Source organism: Megalobrama amblycephala, linkage group LG14, assembly GCF_018812025.1.
Source record: "Megalobrama amblycephala isolate DHTTF-2021 linkage group LG14, ASM1881202v1, whole genome shotgun sequence".
In the NCBI taxonomy this organism is placed as follows: Eukaryota; Metazoa; Chordata; class Actinopteri; order Cypriniformes; family Xenocyprididae; genus Megalobrama; species Megalobrama amblycephala.
The window spans coordinates 15725200-15752782 of NC_063057.1; the positions used below are offsets into that span (position 1 = coordinate 15725200).

Consider the following 27583-nt stretch of genomic DNA (forward strand, 5'->3'; position numbering starts at 1 on the left):
ACAATCCACACCAATCACCCATTGCCACATACAGCTTAACACATCATCTGGACTATTTAGGACTCACTCACACACCACCTCTTTGCGAAGTCTTGATTCACCTTGTGTTCAATTCCGAGCGTTTTCCTGTATTGATTGCCTGCCTGTTTCTGATCCTGTTTGCCTTTCGTTTTCGACCCTCTGCTGCCTGCCTTAGGACTGTGTATTGTTTCATGACCTGTGAGTGATATCTGCCTGTTCTGACTACTGCCTGTATCCTGACCGCGATTCTTCCTGTCCCTTGCTGTTCCTGTTTGCCCCTGCTTTGACCCTGCCTGTACGACCACGCTCTTTTATAATAAAGCTTGCAAATGGATCTCTGCCTGAGTTACATATAACACATATATAACGTTACACACACATATATATGTGTATGTGTGTGTGTGTGTATGTATTTTAGGGGTGTAACAGTACACAGAAGTCACGGTTCAGTATATACCTCAGTTTTGGGGTCACGGTTCGGCACGATTTCAGTAAAATAGGAAAAATGGCCACAATTTAGTATAGGATCCAATTCTCATTATGAACAATCTATTAACTATGACTTTTGCCTCAATAAACCCCTAATTACTGCTTATTAATAGTTAGTAAGGTAGTTGTTAAGTTTAGATATTGGGTAGGATTATGGGATGTAGAATATGGTCATGGAGAATAAGGCATTAATATCTGGTTTATAAGTACGAATAAACAGCCAATATCCTAGTAATATGCATGCTTATAAGCAATTAGTTAAAAGTGAGAATTGGACCTTAAACTAAAGTGTTACCGGACAAAGTCATTAAATTACGAGAAAAAAGTCGTTATATTACGAGAACAAATTCGTTAAATTATGAGAACAATGTCGTTAAATTTCGAAGAAAAAAGTCGAGATAAAATGTTGAGAATAAAGTCATTAAATTACGAGAACAAATTCGTTAAATTACAAGAATAAATTTGTTAATTTAATGACTTTATATATCTATATTTTTAAATAAATAAATTATGAAATATTATTACAATTTAAAATAACTGTTTTCTGTTATAATATATTTTAAAATGTAATTTATTGCTGTGATGCAAAGTAGAATTTTCAGCAACATCACTCCAGTCTTGCATGTTGCATGATCCTTCAGAAATCATTATAACATGCTGATTTGATCCTCAAGAAACATTTCTTCTTATTATCAATGTTTAAAACAGTAAAAATACAATTTCTACTTACTATTTTTGTGGAAATTGTGATATATTTTTTTGTCAGAATTCTTTGCTGCATACATTTACTGTATTTTAAAAGTCTTTTGTAACATTATAACAGTGTCTTTACAGTCACTTTTGATCATTTTAATGCATCCAAAAAAAAAAAAAAAAAAAAAAATATATATATATATATATATATATATATATATATATATATATAAAATGTATAATAAGAATGCTTATTACTGTAAGCACAAGTCAATATTACCTATGATTTGCTTTCTAAGAAATACTTTCTTTGTGTTTCAACCCTACACAGAGTACTTTTTGGTCATTTACAGTTCAATTATATTATAGTCCTAATCTAAAACAGGTCTTTTCCAGGGTGCTAAAACAATCCAGAAGTGTCACAACAAAATGTCTGTTTGTAAACAGTCATTTCATCTGCAGAGAAAACCATTGCAAAGCACATGCTACAGATGGGAGCGCTTACTCTGATCTGAAATCACAACACATTTTCAGCATAAATATTAAAAGCAAGTTTGCTGATTGCAGCACTTGGATTAGAGGTGGAAAAAACAGTGCAAACCGTAGAAACAAACAACACAAATGCACAGGCCCAGATTTTAAATACGCAAATGTATGAAATAGATGGCGAAAACAAGAATGGATAGAAAAATAAAAAAAGAGAGGCAGAGGAATGCTGAAAGAGCAGCTTGAATGAGAAAGCAGCGGCTGATATCCAGTCTCTCTCTCTGTCTCTGGATGTTTTCTCTGGATGTTATTGCGCAGTGCTGTGACGCACCTGTTTTGATGGAGACTCAGATCTGTCAATTGGGAAGTGGGTGGATATCCCACGCCTTGCACTTTATGAATTCTGTGTCTCCTAGCAACTACGAGAACCCCTCAGAATCCGTGTGCATCTCTCTCCCTGCGGAGGAGAGCCAGTGACGGAGTTCAGGATTGGTTTGCGGGTGCAGAAGTATGACTCGCAGCCCAAGGAACCCCAACTCTTTCTGAAGCTGGAGTCTCCCTTCCCCCAGCCTGCTGGCACTTTCACTATCCCTGTTTCCATGGTAGCGGGAGGTCTCCTCACATGGCGCAGGTGGGCGGATCAGCGTGTGACACGATTACACTTCCTGTGGGATAATTAGACTTCCTGTCTGAGGGATGGGAATCCCTCTTGCTCATTCTGGCATTAAGAAAGCCTCCTTAACATCAATACACCCAACATTTCCACATCCATCTTTTCATCCACAATCAGAATTAAAGATAAAAAGAAAATTTTTTAGATGCCCAGGAAGTCTTTGAAGGTCTTCGCTGTTGGCTAAAGTTCCCATAACAACATGCCACGACTTACATACCTGATTCATCTTGCATTAGGCAGTGAAAATGAATATAAATAAATGAATATGAACATAAAACTTTAAAACAGGGGTCTTTAATTCCCATTCAGGCATCCACCAATCATTGTTTGATTTCAATACATTTTTGTAAAAAAAAATTTTTTTTAAATAAATAAATTAAATTAAATAATAATAAATTAAATAAAAATATAATAAATAAATAAATAAATAAATAAATAAAAATATTACATTTATATTTTTAAAATAAGTAATATATTCAATTCATACACATGGATCTATAGATAGTACGGAAGAGGATTAGGGCCAAGCAATAATAAAAAAATAAAACCATCTCGAGATTAAAGTTGTTAAATTTCGAGAAAAAAGTTGAAATAAAATGTTGAGAATAAACTCGTTAAATTATGAGAAAAAACTTGTTAAATTTCGAGAAAAAGGTCGAGATAAAATGTTGAGAATAAACTCATTAAATTACAAGAAAAAACTTGTTAAATTTCAAGAAAAAAGTCGAGATAAAATGTTGAGAATAAATTCTTTAAATTACGAGAAAAAAACTCGTTAAATATCGAGAAAAAAGTCGAGATAAAATGTTGAGAATAAAGTCATTAAATTACGAGAAAAAAGTCGTTATATTACGAGAACAAATTCGTTAAATTATGAGAAAAATGTCGTTAAATTTCGAAGAAAAAAGTCGAGATAAAATGTTGAGAATAAAGTCATTAAATTACGAGAATAAACTCATTAAATTACGAGAAAAAAGTCATTAAATTACGAGAACAAATTCGTTAAATTACAAGAATAAATTCGTTAATTTAATGACTTTATTCTCAACATTTTATCTCGACTTTTTTCTCGTAATTTAACGAGTTTATTCTCAACATTTTATCTTGACTTTTTTCTTGAAATTTAACGAGTTTTTTTCTCGTAATTTAATTAGTTTATTCTCAACATTTTATCTCGACTTTTTTCTCGAAATGTAACGAGTTTTTAAACAACTTTAATCTCGAGATGGTTTTATTTTTTTATTATTGCTTGGCCCTAATCCTCTTCCTTAAGATAGAAAGATAGATTTATATTTTTTTATTTTTTAAATATATTTTTTTAATATTTTATTTTATTATTTATTTCATGCATTTAACTAAACAAAAATACAGTAATTAAGAATGCACCATAAAGTATTTAAATCCATAAAATAAATAGATAAATTATATAAGAATAAATGAATTAATTAGGAGAGCTGTCAGCCAATAAATGAGAAAAGAAAGTAACTTGCGTTATTCATTTGAAAAAGTAACTATTCATTTAACTAGATATTTTGTTGTAAATTACTTTTTCTAGTTACTTGAAAAAGTAATCTGATTACGTAACTCGCGGTACTTGTAAAGCGTTACCCCCAAACTTCATTTCTTTACAAATTCTTTATCCGCTAAGGAGTCCGTGGCTGTATTGTAAGGAAAGGAAGTGTGATAATATGTGTACCTGAGAAAAGCCCAGATTTCTGCAGCCATTGCAGGGAGTGAGCGCCTCCCACAGGCCTGATGGTCCGCAGCTCTTTTCCTCCTCTTCCACAGCCGGGGGCAATGGGGGAGTGGGCCGCTACAGCCAGGTGGAGAGAGATACATACAGTTACATACAGTTAACAGTAGTACACACAGGCTGAGGTACAGATACTGATCTCAGCTCAAGCCAACATAACACAAGATTAAGATAAGACAGAGACGGTATAAGGGGGAAGAGATGGACCACTCAGAGAGAAAGGAATGGGAGAAATTGTAAGACTCAGTATGGCGGCTATATGCTGTATCCTTACGCTTAAAGTCCCCCTATGGTGAAAATCAAGGTTTTAATGTTGTTAATATGTATATGGTGTTTTTAATGTGTTTTAAGTCAAATCATGTGCAAATTCATAAGTCAACACCACAGTATTTTCTCTTTAAAACTGCAGTGATCTAAAGACAGTTTCAAAAATGCAGTTTGAAACTGCTGGTGAGTCTGACGTCACAAACTACCTTGTAACCAATCACGTGTGAGTGAGTGGAGGCGGGGCTAATTTGCATATTCATAGAACCTCATATACTAAATGAGGCAAGGGTGTAGAGTTTCATTCTTGCTATTAAGGCATGAAGAATTTTTTCAAGGAAAAAAACATTTAAATATGTCATTTTGGTGATCAAATGTGAGTTTTAAGAGATAAAATGATTGACTACAGGGGGACTTTAAATGAGCCAATCACCATTTTGTTAGAGGAATCAGACTAAATTAGCCTTTTTGGAGCCAAATAAGCTAAATTTGACAAAACTTTTGTTAGATTTTAATGCTGATTCATTATTGAAAAAATCCTGACAAACTGTTTTGGACATTCTTCATTCAAGTAGATAGGAACTGTTCTGTACTGAGCCCCTAAAGCAGGGGTGTCCAAACTCAGTCCTGGAGGGTCATTGTCCCTGAAGGGTTTAGCTCCAACTTATTTTAACACCTGAACCAACTTATTCGCTTGCAAAAGTTTTGCGTTCCCCCGAGAAACTTTGTGTTCCCTCACAAAACGTTTGCATTGCCCTGAGAAAACTTTTTGCGTTCTTTGTGAGGGAACGCAAAGCTTTTTGAGGAATGCAAAACATTTATGAGAGAACGCAAAAGCATTGACAAATAACTTTTCCTCACATTTCATGTCCCTTTAGTATGGAAGCTTGTTTCTGCCACTAAAAATAAAAATGAAAAAAGGTAATTGTGACTTTTTATCACAGTTCTGACTTCTTTTCTCAGAATTGCGAGATATAAACTCGCAATTGTGAAATATAATGTCAGAATTGCGAGATATAGCCTAAACACACAATTTTTGAGTTGCACGTTATAAACTCACAATTGCGAGTTATGAAGTCCAATGCTGAGGGAAAAAATAATTTTCTGACTTTTTATCTCAGTGTTGCAGGTTTATATCTCACAATTCTGACTTTACAGTATATTAACTCGCAATTGATCACAATAAACTCACAATTCTGAGAAAAAAAGTCAGAATTGTGCGATAAAAGTCGCAATTAGCTTCTTTTTATTTTTTATTCAGTGGAAGAAACAAGCTTCCTTACTTTAGGGCAGTGGTCTCAAACTGCCGGCCCGCGGGCCATTTACGGCCCGCCCTCCCCCTCTACCCGGCCCGCAACTGATCTCAAAAATAAAACATAATCCGGCCCGCTAAATTATTATTATTATTCTCTAGTTGCTACCTGTCTGATATCAAAGAAAAAGTCGCCGTTCTATGGGGGCATTCACATATCGCGTCACATAAGCGGCCGCGCCGCATTCTCCTTTCCAATGCGCTTTCGCTCCAGTGACGTCTGTCGTTGCTATGCAACCATGAGCCGCGCTCTCAACAGCGTCGCTTCTATTATGAGCGCGTTTGCCTAAATTACAGTAAAATCACTCGACTTTAAGTCACGAGCGTCGATTTAAACCACCGAAACGCGTCCGATGCAGCCATTAAACGTTACTGATGCTCAAACGGCATCTTGGACAAATGCGCTGCCAGGTGTCTGTCAAGAAACAGAAGAGTGTACAAATGTATTCAGGGATTGTATTTGTTCAGTACAGTGTTGGTCAGCGCAAAATTTTAATGTTATTTAAGCTAACATAAAGTAAGGGAAAATACTTACACTAAATATTAAAAACTAATAATGTATGTAACAATGAGAGATTTTTATTTTTTGGCAAAATAAAGTTGATATAGGCCTATATATAGCTCCAGTTTTTTGTTTATTTCTGACCCCTCCACACCACAAGTGTTGCTGGTTTTGTTCCTAAATTACTATATTTTTTTTATTCCATGCACCTTGTTGGATGTGAGAAGTTGCACCAGACTATTAATAGTATATTAGGCCTAGTAGTATTATATTAGTAATAGTATTATATAATTATATTACTCTCTAACAATGAGACACACTGCTGTTTACATTTAGTATGGTAAATAGAATATTTATAGTATAGGTATAAAGATATTTTAGTAGGCAAATTTGATGTAAATGAGAAATAATGCAAAGTAAATTTTCTGAAATGTTGCGCCTTCTTGCGCTTGAATGTTAATATGGCCCTCCTACAAGTTGTCAATCACAGAAACGGCCCCCCGCCAATTTGACTTTGAGACCCCTGCTTTAGGGGCTTTGTCGTTCTATACATGAACTGACTTACTTTAATAGGAGTTTCTTTCTCTCTATTTCACTCTATAGTCCAACATGAACACTTGCTTGGCTTGTCTGTGACTTTCACACAGTTTTTCTTTGACTTTTTAGAGGACGCATAACATGACCCATTTTATCTGATTCTTTTGCTAAAAACTCCAGTTTTTTTTAACTTCAGAAACACATTCCTAGTCATGTTGAGCCACAAAAACTAAAATATAGAAGTATCATATACAAACATGATGTGTATTTAATTTGTATATGATACTAGCATGTGAAACAATGATCATTTGCTTCAAATATTTGCTTTCCTGTAGTTCAAACAGTAGGTCATGGGTTAGATTCGCAGGGAAAGCAAGAACAAAACAAGGGTATAAATGTGTACCTTGAATGCAATGTAAGTTGCTCTGGATAAAATCATATGCCAAATGCGTAAATGTAAATATGCAAAGAAAAAAATAGGTAAATAATTCCTTTGACATAAACAAAACATTTCATTTTTAATTAGATAATGCTGTTTTAAATGAAAATATTGTTTTGTGACTGCATGTATGACTGGTAAATGTTCCCACAACCCTTTTACAGGTGCTGGAAACAACTCCAACCCTTTCAGTCTTCAAGTCTTGGGAGTTTTTGACATGCGACCGGAATCGATCGGAAGAGTGTTTGTGTGCGTGCGTGTCTTTGCTTGTTTATCTGGGCTCTGCAGACTTTGATTGATTGACCCGACACAAACACGTTTAATTGTATCGATCAAACAAACGCAGTGGAGTAAACCGTGATCCAGTGGTCACTGTGACAGATCTTCAGCAAATAACCATTGCTTAACGTTCCACTGCACACTTTCCTAATGCAATAACACACAATTTTTCAGCCCCTTACATAAAGTAATATTCACTCCCTCAGCCAGCAATGTAATGAATCCACATCAAAAATAGGATTCTGTTTGTGTTAAATAACATTGGTGATTAAATCTGGAGCTATAAATATGTATTTATGAGATTATATAAATTGAAGGGATACCCAGATGCACTGCACCCAGTGTTTAGTTCTGTGTTCCCTCTGCTGGTTAGAATGAGGTACTGCATCAACAATGAAAAGCTCATTAGGACCTCTTGAATCTTGAAATTGATCAACTGATGTGACTGACTTCATTTTCTTGGAAAAAAGATATATTTTTGCAAGCACACCTTTATTCGAGTGAGAGTGCCGTTTCTTTCCTCGTCAGACAGACGCCCACTGCCGAAGCTCTCCATGGACTGAGAGTGAGAAGAGATGGTCTGACACAGCTCCTCAAAGGAGCAATCCTTATCACGGCAGATTTTTATTTCATTCAGCAACTTGGACAACTCCCCTGTTACTGCGTCATCTACAAAGAGAAGGAGAAAGAGGGAGAGAGAGGGCAGTTTATGGTAAAACATAGAGGAATGAAAAAAAATAAATACAAATTCTTATTAGTGAATATATAGCAGCACAATGTTTCTGTCTGCCTGCATATTTTTTTTTCTAAATTAGTAGTTATATGCAAATACCTTTTTCAAACATTATATATAATGGACTATCATGCTATCAAAAGCACATCAAAAATTTATCTGTAAGGGGTTTTAAATAAATGTCTATTTACAACCTATTTATATTTATTCTCTTGTCTGTTTTTCAATATTTAATCTGGGACAAATGCTTGGTTTTTGGCACCGACTCAATGTGCTGATGTGTACTAACAGTCATTTTGTGGTTGGCAGACTCTCGGTTTCACCTGTGATCATTACAAAAATGCTACCCCAGCTGGAACCAAAGACGCACATCCAGCAGTAATTTAGACCACAAAGGGAACGAGTGAGACTGCGCTGCACTGCAACAACTGACCGCTAGGGGGCGCTGCTGACTGCACTTTCATCATAATGAACATCCACTACTCAAAACATCCACTCATTTATGTCACTATTTGTGTTCCTGTTAAGAAAATACTTGATTATTTTTTAATTAAAAACAATTTAAGTGATTTAGGCGTTCAAACATAGGATTAAACAGTAAAATATTTGCCAGAGAAAAACAAAGCAGCAGACAACGTGCTGTAATATTATCCCTTGACCACTGGGTGTCATACTGCACACTATAATACATGAAAGTGACAGCAGTCATGATGAGTCTACTTTTTTTTTAACTGAAAATTACATTTAAGTGTTAAATTATACTTTTTAAATGTAATTATTGTATGTATGATGATTTTAATAGAATGTATTAAGAACGTTGCAGTTTTCACTGATCTGACAATCGCACATACTTTTATGCCGCAGAGACGGGGAGGGCACAGGTGAGGGTATTGATGTGCGTGGTGTCGGTATTGGGCGCTGCCGTGCTAAATCTTCGTGGAAATTCCCTCTGTCACAATCTGACATCATATAATCTAGAGAGACAGAGATAAATTCATTTATAGTGCACAGATAAACACAACAACAAAAGTACAATGAGATGTGCCAGTTTTGGGCCAGCATTAAGTCAGACAAAACTCTTGTTCTTTTTTTTAAAAGCACTTTAGGTTGGTGAAAACCAAAATGTGGTGGTGTAATTGGTGCTCTAAACAACTATAGGCTGCACAAGCCACATGATAACCATGAAAACAACAATAGTTTCAGAGCCCCGTCAAAGACTGTAGATTATAAAACCACAGCAAGTGTGAGTTTGAGATTCCTTCACGCTGGGGATTCTGGTACATTGACCACATAGAGGCAGGGAGGAGAACTTTAATGCTGCCTCTGTCCTATAAGATGAAGGGTGATTTAGACTTCTCATGTGTCCAAATGAGACATTTTCAAGCAGTAACAGGGAGTCCTAAACCCTCAGAAATGTATAACACTGGGCATGAAGTGGATGGAAACAACAAGTGAGCTAAAATGAATTTAATTTCAAAACCAGATAACCACATAATATTCTTTTACAAGGGTGTGTTTTTGAAAGCAGAGATGGAACATTGCATTTAAACACCCAACGTCTTTTGTGCTGTATGATAAACTCTGCTGGAAAGAATGAGTTTAGTTGGATCAGTACATGAAGGAAGACGGCAAACAGACTGTAGAATCATCCAAGACGTTATAATACTGAAAATGGCCTAAAGTAGTAATAACATGTTTATAACAATGTAATAAACATGTAATAAGTCCAAGGTCTCATACATACCTCAACAAAATGAGTGAAGACTCAGTATTGTGGGTATTTGTAGTTGTTTTTTTGGCCTAAAGTATGTCAGGGAACAAGGATTTCTCACACGCTCTAAATAACCATTGTTCTCAATCTAACACAAACTTCCTGAAACAAACTTTATCAATCTGCAAGCATCCGCCTTCTGATCTCCACCAGGAACACGCTCCCTCATTAGCTTGTGCACGTGTGTGTGAGTGTGTGCTTGGGTGTTTAAGGGCTTTAAAAAAGTTTCAATGTGTGTGCGTGTAAGTCTGGGAAACACTTTACCTTGTATAAGAGAAGCAATTTGTTGTGATTTCTGAGATGGATGTTCTCTCAGTGTGTCTAGAGCAGTTCTTCCCTGGCTATCTCTGATGTTGGCATCAATCCCTGAGGAATAAAAAACAGAAAAAAGTTTAATTTTGTATTTGATTTTTAGTTCAGTTTAAATTAGATTTAGTTGTTCTTAAACATTTTTAATTTGTATCTTGTATCTTTAATTTGTTTATTTGCCAAATAACTAGTTTTAGTTTATTACTTTATTAAGTTTATATTTTAATGTACTTTTTTTTTTAGAGATGCACCGATATATCAGCCAATAATCAGTATTGGCCGATAAAAGATGCACTGCATTTGGGCATTATAATAGTAATTATATGAATTAATAACATTCAGAAAGTTATGAAATATTAATTTTACCTTCAGAATTTAGTTAATGTGTGTTAATACTAATTTGAGTAATGTGTATATGTTATATCAGTTACTCTGAAACAAGTTGATGAAATGGAGAGAATAACATTTTTATTTGCAGTTCTTTCAAAATATAATAATTAAAAATATAATGATTAATTATTAATTATAATGAAATTATCATTAATTTAAAAGAAGGTATAAAAGCCAGAACCCCAAACTGTCAGTATCGTTATCGGTATCGGCAGATATCACTCTGAAAAATTGGCTATCGTATCGGTGGAGAAATTTAGTATCGGTGCATAATTTTTTTTATTATTATAATGCAACACCACAAAACTGTTCTGTCTGCATATAAATGGCATGAGACCTTAATTTAAAAATACAAAAAGTGAACTGTGGTTACAAAAAATGAACAGTTACCAAATTAAGAAGACAGAAAACAATCTAAAGTGAAGCTTGGGATATTCATTTAAATATGAAAATTAAAGTAATTTTTATTGAGTATTCATTAAAGTTTCAAAAAGATTTTGTTTTCATCCATTTTTGTTTTAACAAAATTATTCATATAAATCAGATAAAATAACAAAAATATTAGTAATATTTTATTTATTAATATTAATACAAAAACAAATTAAACCAATATGGAAGAGGATTAGGGCCAAGCAATAATAAAAAAAAATAAAACCATCTCGAGATTAAAGTTGTTAAATTTCGAGAAAAAAATCGTTAAATTTCGAGAAAAAAGTCGAAATAAAATGTTGAGAATAAACTCAATAAATTACGAGAAAAAACTCATTAAATTTCAAGAAAAAAGTCGAGATAAAATGTTGAGAATAAACTCGTTAAATTACGATAAAAAACTCATTAAATTTCGAGAAAAAAGTCAAGATAAAATGTTGAGAATAAACTCGTTAAATTACGATAAAAAACTCGTTAAATTTCAAGAAAAAAGTCGAGATAAAATGTTGAGAATAAACTCGTTAAATTACGATAAAAAACTCATTAAATTTCGAGAAAAAAGTCAAGATAAAATGTTGAGAATAAACTCATTAAAATTATGAGAAAAAAGTCGTTAAATTACGAGAAAAAAGTCGTTAAATTATGAGAACAAATTTGTAATTTAACGAATTTGTTCTCGTAATTTAACGACTTTTTTCTCATAATGTAATGAGTTTATTCTCATCATTTTATCTCGACTTTTTTCTCGAAATTTAACGACATTTTTCTCATAATTTAACGAATTTGTTCTCATAATTTAACGACTTTTTTCTCGTAATTGACTTTATTCTCAACATTTTATCTCGACTTTTTTCTCGAAATTTAACATTTATCTCATAATTTAACGAATTTGTTCTCATAATTTAACGACTTTTTTCTCGTAATTGACTTTATTCTCAACATTTTATCTCGACTTTTTTCTCGAAATTTAACGACATTTATCTCATAATTTAACGAATTTGTTCTCATAATTTAACGACTTTTTTCTCGTAATTGACTTTATTCTCAACATTTTATCTCGACTTTTTTCTCGAAATTTAACGAGTTTTTTCTCGAAATTTAACAACTTTAATCTCGCGATGGTTTTATTTTTTTATTATTGCCTAGCGCTAATCCTCTTCCGTAAACCAAAGTACTTGAAACAAAAATGTAAAAAATAAAGTCCTTTCTGTGTTATGGAAATGACACAATAGAAAAAGTTCTGACTTCTTCCCATAAACCCTCAAAAAAACACAAAACTAAACAATTCTCTCAAAACAAAACTTTCCACAACAATAAAACTATGACAGAGTAATTACACCGCCCTTTCCTTTATACAACATCAAGTTCCGCAATCTCCAGTTCCTGTTCCACAGCTGGCACTGACAGGGAAGCTGTTAGGTCACAGGTCACACAAGTAGTTTAAACATCCCCATCCCACACACATACTCGTCCCGAAGACATACCTGAGTCAAGCAGTAGCTGAACTACATCCATCTTTCCGAAGAGAGCGGCTTCGTGGAGAGCACTTCCTTTCTCTGTCTAGAGAGAAAAAGATTCGAAGTCAATATTTTAAGCCTAAATGCTTCACATAAAGGAGTAAATGGCAGTAATACACTATGGCGTCATTACTTTTCCTGCCCTTGCAGTCTATCAGCCGTCTACTGGGGCGACTGGCAGGGTATTTTATATCACGCTCACTCTGAAGTACTTAACTACACCCAATTTAGCTCTGGAAACATTTATTCAATGTACTACAATTAACGGCAATGGCGCTGTGAATTTATGAGGCTGACTGACGGGAGCTTGAGAGGAAAAGGAATGGGCAAATGAGACCGAACGGCAGTTGAGACAGATCGCAAGAGCGCTTCTTGCACTGTTGAGCGTGGCCATTTTAATAGGCCACCGAGAGACCGAACACGATATCAGATCAAATCGGCCCCCTTCGGCCTTCATTAGTCCAGAGGCATCTGTACAACTCTTGCTCTTCTCCCTGAATTCCCTCAATGGATGTGATGATGCAATACATATTAAACAAGAACTACAGGGACTTACTGCTGTAATACTTAATCCTGCACTTGTCATATTTCTGCAAAAACAGCACTGACCTTCTGCAAGGCAGTCTGGGAGAGCCACAACTACCTCTGTGCAAAATTTTGAGACACTTTTAGGCACTGTTTTTGTCTAGCAATGGTATTAATGACATTATTCTTTTTTCTGAACAAATGGGACTCTCCAGAGTCCAGATAGCTCACGTTAAGTTTTTGTCTTTGTAACATTACCAACACAGCATTCTTACAATCCGTATGTGGTTTTAAAAAAAAAAAAAAAAAAAAAAAAATCTATGTCTAATTAAAGTCTTTGGCTGCTGTATGGTTTCTATGTTTCTTGCAATAAGATTGTGGGCTCTGGAATGTTTGGTGAGTAGAAATGTTCAAAAGCAGATCTACTTTAAAGATGTAAAAAAATCGATTTTCTGGATCAATTTCAAATCAAGTGAGAGCACGGCAAATTTCTGAACTTGAAGGTCTCATTGCTCAACAGATGTCTAGAGTCTTGCAGTAGGGCTACACGATATATTGAAATTATCGAAATGTCGCAAATGTACATATCGTGATATGCATATCGCAGTGGCTTGCGATAACTGCGCGATTTTAATACACCAAAAAGACCAAGTTTTAGGTCAACAAAGACAGCAGAGAGTACTGGACACATGACTGTTATTAAATGCAATAAGGGAAGTTCTGACATGCACTGAAAGCAGCCTCTCGGACAGTATGTGATCCCAAATTCAGCTTATATAGCCAAATACACACAAAATTATGTCAAAATGCCCGTCTTGGTGAGTATTCACATAAACACAGCCAGTTATGTCTTATGTGGACTAAACAGTTGAGAAAGAAAGCGTGCGTATAACAATATATTGGATCCATGCAGTTGTTAAAGTGACAGCAGCCTAATAAACCTGCTTCAGTCTGTGTGCTTAATGTTAATCAAACAACAAAAGACGAAGAGAAAATCACGTACTGCTCTTGACTGAATAACTTTTGTAGCTTTAATAAGAATCAGTGCATATTTAATTCAGTGAAGACTAAGCAGTGTTTTACTTTTACATTTAATTATTCAATTTCTGTTGTTTAATAAACCTAATGTAGGCCTACCTGAAACCCTAAACCCCCTGGTTTACACTGAAGTTAAAATGACACTTAATTTTTATGTAATGCTACAGTAAAACATTGCTGTTCACTTTCAGAAGTATAGGGATGCTTTCTTCTCACAAAAAGAATGTGAAACGTATGTTGATTATACCATTTTCATTATTTTAATATATTTAATTTAAATGTATTTTACACACTTAAAGCATTATCGTACCGCATATCGAATATCGTATTATTTAACACATTTTTCTTCATTATTGTGCAACCCTATCAAAAAATTCACACTCATTGTAATTTTTCTCATACATGACCTAGGGATGTATCATCCTCATTTAAATCAATTGATTCACATTGTTTTCTGATATGCACCCTAAGCGACATTCACATAGAATATGTTATTGCATTCCACTGCATTGTTCTCCATAGTTTTTCGATGTAAACGTGCTAGGCGGACATCTTTTCGCATTGAACTCGCGTTTTGTGTCTTATACAGCTTCTCGTGTGGCTTTCTAAAAATGCGTCACTCAAGTTAAAAATAGTTCAACTTTTAAAAAACACAGCTTTTTCTATTATAACACCCTGTGTCTCGTCTTTTAAATGCAAAAACACATTCTGCGTGAATAGAAGAAGCTAAAAACATTTCATCTTGTGTCTCAAGACCCCAGAGTTCTGTTCCATTCAGTCTAGCCGGTCGTACTGTTCTTGATCACAACAACGCATCCTGTGAACGCCCACAAGTCTGCTTAAAGTTCTTAGAGAGAAGTTGAAAACAGCAAAATGAGGCAAAAACACAAATGAGGTTATATAAAAAGAAGACTATAAGTGTAGTGCTGGTACACTGTCAGAAAAAAATATGGAAATATTTTTGACCTTTAGGAACACTTTTGTATTGTATTAATAACCCATATGGGGTCATATGGGTACTAATACGCATTCTTTAGGCGTAGATAAGTCACAAAGGTATGTGTTTTTGGACAGCGTACTATCAAGCTTAAACCCAGTGAATCTGGGGAAAAAGCTTGCATAAAGTTACGCCTTTAAAACATACATGCAAAATGAGAGGTCACATCCACTGTGATTACTTACTCAGAGAACACACACAAAATAGTTGCACATAAGACATTCATCCTTGAACCTGAGAATAAACTCCAGTCCAGATCACTGAATAGTCCAGAATGACTTAATCCTGAATGAGCATGGCAAATACTGCAGAGTACACTGTTCTCCTGAAATGTTTAACTCGGGATGAGCAGCGAGTGCACCCACAACGGGACGGGAAGTAGGACCCCCTCCTCTGAATGAGGACCACTTCCTGTCCAGTTTCCCATGGCGATTAGCTATTGATGTCACCAGGAGGAGGAAATCGATTCACTCTCACTGAGCTTCCAGGAATTGAGAAGTGGTGAGCAGATTGCCTTCATCTCTCTTTCTTACTGCTCTACTTCAGCTGAATGTTCTTACAAGTTTACAGACTGAAAGAGTGTCTTTCTCAGAGGAGGAAAGAAGATGGAAGACTAGAGAGACATGCATCAGAAAAGATTTTGCTCATTCACCTTTATTATTTTATTTTATTTTTATTTTTGTTGGGTTTTTCTAATCTATGGCACTATGGACATTTCATTTATCCAAAATTCAGCTTATCATAAATGTATTTTAAACATTAAATATGTTCTCATTCACAGTGGACAAATAAATTGGAACATGTCTGGTTAGTACGGTGGCCCAGTAGTGCACAACACAACAAAATTAAAAAAGCAAACATAAGTTCACAACACAACGAAATCAAGCCACAACACAACGAAATTAAGCCACAACACAACGGAATCAAGCCACAACACAACGAAATTAAGCCACAACACAACGAAATTAAGCCACAACACAACGGAATAAAGCCACAACACAACGGAATCAAGCCACAACACAACGAAATTAAGCCACAACACAACGGATTCAAGCCACAACACAACGGAATCAAGCCACAACACTACGGAATAAAGCCACAACACAACGAAATCAAGCCACAACACAACGGAATCAAGCCACAACACAACGGAATAAAGCCACAACACAACGAAATAAAGCCACAACACAACGGAATCAAGCCACAACACAACGGAATCAAGTCACAACACAACGAAATAAAGCCACAACACAACGGAATCAAGCCACAACACAACGGAATCAAGCCACAACACAACGAAATAAAGCCACAACACAACGAAATAAAGCCACAACACAACGAAATAAAGCCACAACACAACGGAATCAAGCCACAACACAACGAAATAAAGCCACAACACAACGAAATAAAGCCACAACACAACGGAATCAAGTCACAACACAACGAAATAAAGCCACAACACAACGGAATCAAGCCACAACACAACGGAATCAAGCCACAACACAACGAAATAAAGCCACAACACAACGAAATAAAGCCACAACACAACAAAATAAAGCCACAACACAACGGAATCAAGCCACAACACAACGAAATAAAGCCACAACACAACGGAATCAAGTCACAACACAACGAAATAAAGCCACAACACAACGGAATCAAGCCACAACACAACGAAATAAAGCCACAACACAACGAAATAAAGCCACAACACAACGAAATAAAGCCACAACACAACGGAATCAAGCCACAACACAACGGAATCAAGCCACAACACAACGGAATCAAGCCACAACACAACGAAATAAAGCCACAACACAACGAAATAAAGCCACAACACAACGGAATCAAGTCACAACACAACGAAATCAAGCCACAACACAACGAAATAAAGCCACAACACAACGGAATCAAGCCACAACACAACGGAATAAAGCCACAACACAACGAAATAAAGCCACAACACAACGAAATAAAGCCACAACACAACGGAATCAAGCCACAACACAACGGAATAAAGCCACAACACAACGAAATCAAGCCACAACACAACGAAATAAAGCCACAACACAACGGAATCAAGCCACAACACAACGGAATAAAGCCACAACACAAGGAAATAAAGCCACAACACAACGAAATAAAGCCACAACACAACGGAATCAAGCCACAACACAACGAAATAAAGCCACAACACAACGGAATCAAGCCACAACACAACGGAATCAAGCCACAACACAACGGAATAAAGCCACAACACAACGGAATCAAGCCACAACACAACGAAATCAAGCCACAACACAACGGAATAAAGCCACAACACAACGGAATAAAGCCACAACACAACGGAATCAAGCCACAACACAACGGAATCAAGCCACAACACAATGAAATAAAGCCACAACACAACGGAATAAAGCCACAACACAACGGAATAAAGCCACAACACAACGAAATAAAGCCACAACACAACGGAATAAAGCCACAACACAACGGAAACAAGCCACAACACAACGAAATAAAGTCACAACACAACGGAATAAAGCCACAACACAACGGAATCAAGCCACAACACAACGAAATAAAGCCACAACACAACGGAATAAAGCCACAACACAACGGAATCAAGCCACAACACAACGGAATAAAGCCACAACACAACGGAAACAAGCCACAACACAACGGAATAAAGCCACAACACAACGGAAACAAGCCACAACGCAACGGAAATGCTCCCGACCACTTGGGGGCTCTCAGAGCTCGGTAATATTACTATTCCTTGCCACTGTTCTATAAAGTCGACAGTTTTACAAAGATATCAATACCATGATTAGTTTTAAGTATGTAAGCATTGTATATCGACATGATATATTAATTAAAAATCAACTACGTTCACAATAGCTTCATATTTATACTTGTGAATGATTTGACGCGATACCACGGCGCATGATAAAGGGAACATCCACCAATTCCACCAAGTGGTTAAAACGTATAATTTGTATTAATTAAAATTACTTTTAACATTTAAAAACAGACATGTTCAAATTCCAAAGGTTGTTAATTCTTGTTGGTAAGACTGACAAGCTTTGGAATTTGAATATGTCTGTTTTTAAATGTTAAAAGTAATTTTAATGAATACAAATTATACGTTTTAACCACTTGGTGGGATTGGCAGACGTTCCCTTCATCATGCGCCGTGGTAGCGCGTCAAATCATTCACAAGTATAAATATGAAGCTATTTTGCACGTAGGTGATATTGAATTAATATTTCGTGTCGATATGCAGTGGTTACATACTGTTTAAACTAATCGTGGTATTGACATTACTGCCGACTCTATAGAACAGTGGCAAGGAAAACTAACTTTACCGAGCTCTGAGAGCCCCCTAGTGGCCGGGAGCATTTCCGTTGTGTTGTGGCTTGATTTCGTTGTGTTGTGGCTTTATTCCATTGTGTTGTGGCTTGATTCCGTTGTGTTGTGGCTTGATTCCGTTGTGTTGTGGCTTTATTCCGTTGTGTTGTGGCTTTATTCCGTTGTGTTGTGGCTTGATTTCGTTGTGTTGTGGCTTTATTCCATTGTGTTGTGGCTTGATTCCGTTGTGTTGTGGCTTGATTCCGTTGTGTTGTGGCTTGATTTCGTTGTGTTGTGGCTTTATTCCGTTGTGTTGTGGCTTTATTCCGTTGTGTTGTGGCTTGATTTCGTTGTGTTGTGGCTTTATTCCGTTGTGTTGTGGCTTTATTCCGTTGTGTTGTGGCTTTATTCCGTTGTGTTGTGGCTTTATTCCGTTGTGTTGTGGCTTGATTCCGTTGTGTTGTGGCTCGATTCTGTTGTGTTGTGGCTTGATTTCGTTGTGTTGTGGCTTTATTCCGTTGTGTTGTGGCTTTATTCCGTTGTGTTGTGGCTTGATTTCGTTGTGTTGTGGCTTTATTCCGTTGTGTTGTGGCTTTATTCCGTTGTGTTGTGGCTTTATTCCGTTGTGTTGTGGCTTTATTCCGTTGTGTTGTGGCTTTATTCCGTTGTGTTGTGGCTTGATTCCGTTGTGTTGTGGCTCGATTCTGTTGTGTTGTGAACTTATGTTTGCTTTTTTAATTTCGTTGTGTTGTGCACTACTGGGCCACCGTAGGTTAGCACACTATAACTTTACAGGGTTAAAATATGCACGTGTTCAAAAAATACTGTATCTCTCATAGAGACAGAGAGAGACAGAGGAAGGGGAATCCATGCTTTCTGAGATCAAAGCTTCCTCTGATCATCCTCTCTCACACACACACACACAAACACACACACACAGCACAGAATCATGCAAACACAGACAATTCAGCAGCGTTCCATCACACACACACACACACACACACACACACACACACACACACACACACACACACACACACATAATGTCTAAAGAGACAGCTTCCATACAAACAGCTGATAAATAAGACAAGCACATCCGAGAACACACACAAACCTTTGAAGCTATATCAGAGAGGATTTCATACTAAAATAAAGATACATACTATTCTAATGGCATTGTTGAGTGTAACAAAACAGCAGTTACCCATGCAAAACTCACTGCAACAATGTCAGGGTGTTGCTATGCGATTACTAAGGACTTTTGTGTGGTTTTTAGTGTACTAAGGTGTTACTGTAGCTGTATGCAGTTGCTAGGTTGTTTGGTGTGGTTGTTGGAATGTTCTGGGTGGTTGTTAGGTTGTTGCTAGAGTGTTGCGTTTGGATGGTTTCTAGGGTGTTCTGGATGGTTGATAAGCAATTACCAGAATGTTCTGGGTGAATTCTAAGTTGCTGATAGGGTTTTCTGAGTGGTTAGGTTGTTCAGAGTGGTTTCTATGCATTTGCTAGAGTTTTCTGGGTGGTTGCTGTTCTGATTGGACAATCCGGCATTATTACATCACACACACAGAAAATCTAAAAATGCAGTTTCCATACAAACAGCATTGTAGTTTGACAACCACATATCTAACAAGAACACAAACCTTATATTAATATGGACCTCTCATTCACAGAATAATTTTTTCATACTAATATGTTTACCATTCTCCATGCCTAATTCTAGGTATGTTTTTATTTATTTACTTACTTTTCCATTTACATTTTAGTTATGAAATGTTTTTACAATTGAGGGCATCCCCAGATATTCCCAAAGGGAAGGTTTGTATGATTTAGGTCACTTCTTGGTACAAAATTTGTCCCTAAAGTATAACCAAGTAAACACACACCAGGGTAGCCTGAGGAAACCCTGGACTGAGAACAGAGTGTTCTTCTACTGCGTTTCACTTACTCTCACAGCTAGATGAATTATTCATCCATTTGAGCCCTTAAACCATTCACACACTCTCTCTCACTCTCTCTCTCTCTCAAAACTGAGCATGACAAATACAAAGTTCTGTCATGAAACTCTAGATGGCGGCAGGCTCACAAGTCCTTAAAGGGATAGTTCACCCAAAAATTAACACAAAAGAAGATATTCTAAAGAATGTTGGTAATCGACTTCCAAAGTAGGAAAAAATAGTATGGAAGTCAATGGCTACTGTCAACTGTCTGGTTACTAACATTCTTTAAAACAGAGGGTATGCATTGATGTCACTTTCCCGCCGGAACACACTCCCTCAGCCAGACAAATAAGCCTGCTGCATGACTGGATAGGGAAACTGCGAAAATGTGAGTACAACATGAGTAAAACAAAAGATTTAATAAAGGTTGGACTCGATAGTGTTCCTGTTACAACTTATCAAAGAACCAGTAATCCATGGATATTGACATGCAGGCAGGAATTGTGTTTCCAGACAAATGTGCCTGATTTCGATGCCAAGGAAGCAAATTTGTCTGTGAACGCTTTATATAAATACAATATAGGTAGGTCTAAATCCGTGTGATCACTTATATTAATGTTATATATATATCATCCAGTCCTTAAACATATAGTTTTTGTCAATTTTTGTTTAAAAACATCCAATTACACAGGATATAAGATGGTAAATATTTAATTGATGAGTTGTCAGTACAATATATAACAATACAATATATAGGTTAAGATTTTACCCCAAAATTCAACATATTGCCTGGAATCCAGTTGTTTCTGTAAATTGCAGCAATCCATTTGCTTCTCTTTCTTTAGCTTTTGGCAGTCTGTAAAAATATACCTCAGATTTGTACAGTCAGTTGCAAAGCTCTTTCCCATTTTTAATATTTTGTGTGTTTTTCACAGCATTCATGTTGAAAACCAACATGAGCTGATTGGCTCAGTGAGCGTAACCGCAGTCACTCCAGCCTACAATGACGTCTTGTGCATACCCTCTATATCATCTGTTGTATTCAGCAGAAGGAAAAAACTCATACAGGTTTGGAACAACTTGAGTAAATTATGACAAAATTTTAATTTTGGGTGATCTATCCTTTTAACTTAATCTGTTTGCAGTTACATTATTCTCTATAGGGCACAGCTGATTGGTTTCCACTGTATTGGTAGCCAATGAGCTCGCTGCTCAACATTCAAATTCTTGCTTATTGTTTGCTGTAGCAGTTTTCAGCACATTTTCAGAAACCCTCCTCCCTCCCCAGCTCCACCTGTAAGGATCTGCTATAGGTGTGATTCATGTATTGCTCAACAGCAGAATATTGTGTATGCATTAGGGCTGGGACATTAAAGGTGCCCTAGATTCAAAATTTGAATTTACCTTGGCATAGTTGAATAACAAGAGTTCAGTACATGGAAATGACATACATTGAGTTTCAAACTCCATTGCTTTCTCTTTCTTATGTAAATCTCATTTGTTTAAAAGACTTCCGGAAAACACGCGGATCTCAACATAACACCGACTGTTACGTAACAGTTGGGGTGTATGCCCCAATATGCCAGCCCATATTCCCAACATTATGAAAGGCATTAGACAAGGGCAGCCAGTAACGTCTGGATCTGCACAGGTGAATCATCAGACTAGGTAAGCAAGAACAACAGCAAAAATGGCAGATGGAGCAATAATAACTGACATGATATTTTAAGTGATATTTGTAAATTGTCTTTCTAAATGTTTCGTTAGCATGTTGCTAATGTACTGTTAAATGAGGTTAAAGTTACCATCGTTTCTTACTGAATTCACGGAGACAAGAGTCGTCGCTATTTTCATTTTTAAACACTTGCAGTCTGTATAATTCATAAAAACAACATCATTCTTTATAAATCTCTCCAACAGTGTAGCATTAGCCGTTAGCCACGGAGCACAGCCTCAGACTCATAGAGAATCAAATATAAACATCAAAATAAATACTTTACTCACATAATTCGAAGCATGCATACAGCATGCATGACGAACATCTTGTAAAGATCCATTTGAGGGTTATATTAGCTGTGTGAACTTTGTAAATGTGCTGTAATATAATCGAGAGCTCGTGTGGCAGGGAGCACGCGAATTAAAGGGGCGGCGTGCTGAAAAAATCAGTGCATAGTTAATGATGCCCCAAAATAGGCAGTTAAAAAAATTAATTTAAAAAAATCTATGGGGTATTTTGAGCTGAAACTTCACAGACACATTCAGGGGACACCTTAGACTTACATTACATCTTGTGAAAAAGCATTCTTGGGCACCTTTAAATCGTTGCATCGTGAACTGAGAAAAGATCATTGATCGATACTGAGATTTTCTGAATGCATTGCGATTCTCTCTTGCATCGATTCTGAGCTTAGTTTATAACAGCAGATGGGACAATGTGCTTTAGAAACAGCTGTAATCTGCTTGCTTCCAATTCCTTACCCACACCACTTGAACCTTCTATAAAATAATCACTCATAAAGTTCGAAAAGGTTGAAGCAAATTACAAGGGTGTTTGCAGTGGGCTGTTTACATTAATCTCGCAACATAAAAGCATTCTGAGGTGCAAGTACACTCTTAGACTCAGCCGAATGCACAAGCGCTCTTCTTCATGAGCATTTGAGTGTGCGATTAAAAACAAGCCATCTGCTGTTAAAAACGAATCGCAGAATCGATTCGAGAGTGCATCGCGATGCATTCGGAAAATCTCAGAATCGAGCGATACATTGATTTATTGTCCCAGCCCTAGTATGTATTGGCAGTGGCAAGTTCTGTACTTGCTCTGCAGCAGCAGCAATAAAAGCAGCAGCAGCGTAGCAGATCTATTCCACCAAGACCAAACACATTAACATTGTCATACTCATTACCATGCCAAACTCTCAGAGAGTTATCATGAGAGAACTGAGAGCTGGAGCAAACAAAGTGTGTGTAGCATATGAGTTTAGAGGAAGAGAATATCCTGCTCACACACTGACCTGTGTGTTAACGTCCATGTCGGCCTCCAGCAGCACTCGAACGGTAGAGTAATGGCCATTCCGTGCGGCCAGGTGTAGAGGTGTGTGCTTGCGTGTATTGCAGCTCATGAGGTTGGGGTGGGCGGTCAGTAGCATGCGGACCACCTGCAGGCGGCCATACAGGGCAGCCAGATCCAGCGGCGTTTCCCCGTGACTGTTCCTCATGCTGGGGTCGGTCAGCTCCTGCAGCAAAACACGGACCACCTCTGAGTGACCGTACTGAGCCGCACAGTGCAGCGCCGTCTCCTTCTCAAGGTTCTGTATCAGAGAGAGAGAGACAAAGAGAGACAGACAGCATGTTACTGTAATAGATTCACTATGAAGCATCCATTATCCAAACATGAGCTGTCATATAACCATGACAACTGTCTGTCAATCACTGACTGCCCTAAATAAGTCCTATAATGCAAAAAGGCTATTATCAGTTTTTTTTTTTACACATAAGATGATACACAACAGCAAAGATGCACACCCTGATCGGATCCCTCTATAACATGAATGCTGGTTAAAACTGATAAAGACAAATTACTTGAAAGTGAAACATCTGAATGCATTAGCCTTCATGATGTCAACATATAGTAATTATTGATCTAATGGCAGTGCTGAGTGGGTGCTAGCTGTTTTTTAATATGGCTTATGATTCATCTTTATCTTTTTATTTTCATTGATATTCATAGTCTGATTGCTTAGAAACGTGATAGCACAACTCTCCTCCATGTGCGCAAATGCTGTGGGACGAGTTAGAGGTTTGTTCAAATCTGTAAACCTACAAGGCTACATTCACACTGCGAAAACACTGCTTCAGGAAGCTTTGAAGCTTTACGAATCCTTTGTTTTGAAACAATGGTTCAGAGTGCGTATCAAACTGACAATCACATGACTTTGGCAGTTTGAGATCATTTGATACGCGCTCCGAACCACTGATTCAAAACAAAAGATTCGTAAAGCTTTGAAGCTTCATGAATCAGTGTTTTGAAATCACCCATCACTAGATATTGTTGAATGAAGTCGTTATTTCGTTTTTTTGCCAGACAAAAAATATTCTCGTCGCATCATAACATTAAGGTTGAACCACTGTAGTCACATGAATGGTTTTAAATATGTCTTTAGTAGCTTTCTGTGCATCTGAAGTCTAAATTACCTTGCTCTCAATACAGGCCTCACTGAGCCATCAAATTTTATCAAGAATGTCTTAATTTGTGTTCTGAAGATGAACGAAGGTCTTACGGGTGTGGAACGACATGAGGGTGAATAATTAACGACAGAATTTTCATTTTTGGGTGAACTAACCCTTTAATGCTCAATTCCAATTTTTGCTCAAATCTGATGTTTTTGTATAGCTGTTCACATTGTTGTTTTAAATGTGGCTAATATCAGATTTCCAATGTGAACAGATCATGGTTCTGAACTGACCTGCATGCGCAAAAGAACGATACAAAAGGGGTTGCCAGATTTTTAGCACAAAATCAACTCAATCGCTTCTCAAAGCTAGTCCAAAACTAGCCCAATTGCGTTCAGTGAGGTATCCAGGTAAAAATCACATTCCGGGGCTCAAATATCTCGTTAACGTGGTCGCTTCAGCCCACGGAGTTACAAAACAACCTGCGGCAACAGTGAAAAAGTAACCCAATTATGCGTGAAAATCACGGACTTGGCAACACACACAGTGCGCCGTCATATGGAAGTAAACACAGAGGGCGTTAGGCTACGTTCACACTGCGAGCCTTAATTCTTAATTCCGATTTTTGCTCAGATCTGATTTTTTTTTGTGTGTGTGTAGCTGTTCACATTGTTGTTTTAAATATGGCCAATATCAGATCTCCAGTGTGAACAGATCATGGTTCTGAACTGACCTGCATGCGCAAAAGAACAATACAAACGGGGTTGCCAGGTTTTTACCACAAAATCACACACAGCGTGCTGTCATACGCAAGTAAATAAGGAGGGCATTAAAGTAAGTGATTACGTGTTTATTTATAATGTGATCTGTCGTGGAAACCAGTGAAATTATGCGCAGGCAATATGAAAAATAAAGACAATGATGTGACAAAAGAGAGCAGAGTTTTGAAACTTTTACGATACGAAAGCCCTCACGTTTTGCTTGTATTATAGAGCTGTCTCTGTAATGCTTGCGAGTTCTGACAGATATGAGTTACATGTGGGCAAAAAAATTCGATTTGGGCCACATTTACATCTAGTGTGAACGTAGCCCAAGTGTACTGAGAATATCATCCACCAATGAAACTGTAACTGAGCATTGATAAACAGGCCATAACCCTATTATCACTTAACAGCACCCTCTACTGCCACTACTGCACACCACATTTGTTCTCTTGACTTGTGTGTTTAGAGGGGTGCTCCAACAAACTCAGAAATGAGCAGTCATGTCTGTAGCATGAAGACAGAAGGAGCATTCGTGCAGGTCTGCCAATAGACAAGAGAGCTGCAGCAAGCAGCCGCTTTAACTGCAATGACTTATTTCAAGCAAATGGGTTCCTTAATTAGCCAGACATGATTGAAAATGATGATAAGAGACTCCCAGTCCCTGAAGCAGCACAAAGAAACAGACCTGATACTGCAGACAGATTTCTCTCGCTCTCTCAAACTCTCTGCCCTGCCTTTCTTCCTTTAATCTCCCTTTTTTCAGCCTTGAACACCACACAAACACACACACGAGGGGTAATTTCCTGCATCCATGAGCGCAGCCTCCGTCGTGCATCTGTATGTTGGCCAGACAGCACAATATCCAGAGAGACAGCAGGCCGCTTTCCCACTCCATACTGTTCACGCCCTATTGGTTAATATCCAAGACGGGCTGTCATGATAAAACAACAGAAGAACAGGCAATCACATTCAATAAATGAAATGGCACATAACAGTGACGGCGTATCTAGAGCGATCAGCACTTTAGATGACACAAAACACATAATTAAAGTATAAAATAGACAAACAGTCTCAACAAAAGTGCTTTGTTCAAAGATGAGGACCTCGTGAGTCTCGTCTCTTAGCGGAGCACTAAAGCAGATGTACAGACAGACAGTACTGCCCACGGGAGGATAGAGGAGGTGTGGAAGAGCGCATTAGTCTCGGCTATCCTGTACTGTACAATCCAGTGCAGTTTTATGTGGATTTTTGAGCGACTATTGTAGAATTAAAGGAATATACCCTAGTGAAAAAAATCTATACCAAAATGTATTTAAAATACACTTATTTTATACTAAGTATACTACAAATCTATTGACAAAATGCTTGAGACTTACTGATATAAATATTATAATTAAACTTTATTTGGAGTACCTCTTCATTGCACAAAGCACATTTCTTAATATTATGCCTAAAATGTGTTTTAATATCACTATTAGTAAGGATAGTATGATCTCTGTATAATATTGGTCTTTAAATGCAAGATATTTTAAGTGAACTTGCAATAGTTCCTCTTTAGCATAATCAAATATACTTAAGTGTATCTTTAGTTGGACCTCTGCGCTATTTCCGGATAACTAAAGTGCATTAAGTACATAATTAGTTGTTACAATTTAGCAGACTTTAAGTGTACCAATTTAAGTACAATTGCAGGGTATTTATATTAAGTACATAAATATGTAAATGTATTTGTAATGTACTTAATAATAAAATAATATATTATAATATATTATATATAATATATAATATATAAAAAATAATATATATATAGTATATTTATTTGAAGTTAAGCTCACTAGACAACATTTAATGGTGATTGTCACATAAAATAAAATAAAATAAAATAAAATAAAATAAAATAAAATAAAATAAAATAAAATAAAATAAAATAAAATAAAATAAAATAAAATAAAATAAAATAAAATAAAATAAAATAAAATATTATGCTCTGAATATTCCTTCGTATAAACCATGCCTTTCCATACACAGAAAGTCCAGAGGTAACCATTGAACTATAAACACATGATTCGACTTATTCTCTCACATACTGTACTCTTGTTTGGCTACGGCTGGAAGTGACCTCATACTACTGACCTGTGCTAAAAAGAGGGTGAGAGTGTTAACACGGCGGATCTGACACCGGGACTCACAAACACATCTGGCAA

General features: G+C 36.7%; 1 protein-coding gene across 5 annotated transcripts in view; it reads right to left on the minus strand.

Annotated features, from left to right (window-relative positions):
- The window catches only part of anks1b (ankyrin repeat and sterile alpha motif domain containing 1B), a 238722-nt gene that overhangs the window by 142152 nt on the left and 68987 nt on the right, over positions 1-27583 (minus strand). For 4 of the 5 annotated variants that reach the window (XM_048154392.1, XM_048154391.1, XM_048154390.1 and 1 more), the window contains exons 4-9: positions 23457-23753; positions 12565-12640; positions 10217-10318; positions 9033-9155; positions 7939-8117; positions 4059-4175 (exon numbers count right to left, since the gene is read on the minus strand). In XM_048154392.1, coding sequence (XP_048010349.1) covers positions 4059-4175; positions 7939-8117; positions 9033-9155; positions 10217-10318; positions 12565-12640; positions 23457-23753 — 894 coding nt within the window. Of the gene's footprint in view, positions 1-4058; positions 4176-7938; positions 8118-9032; positions 9156-10216; positions 10319-12564; positions 12641-15342; positions 15501-23456; positions 23754-27583 lie in introns of those variants that run through there. The other variant, XM_048154394.1, reaches the window with a different exon arrangement.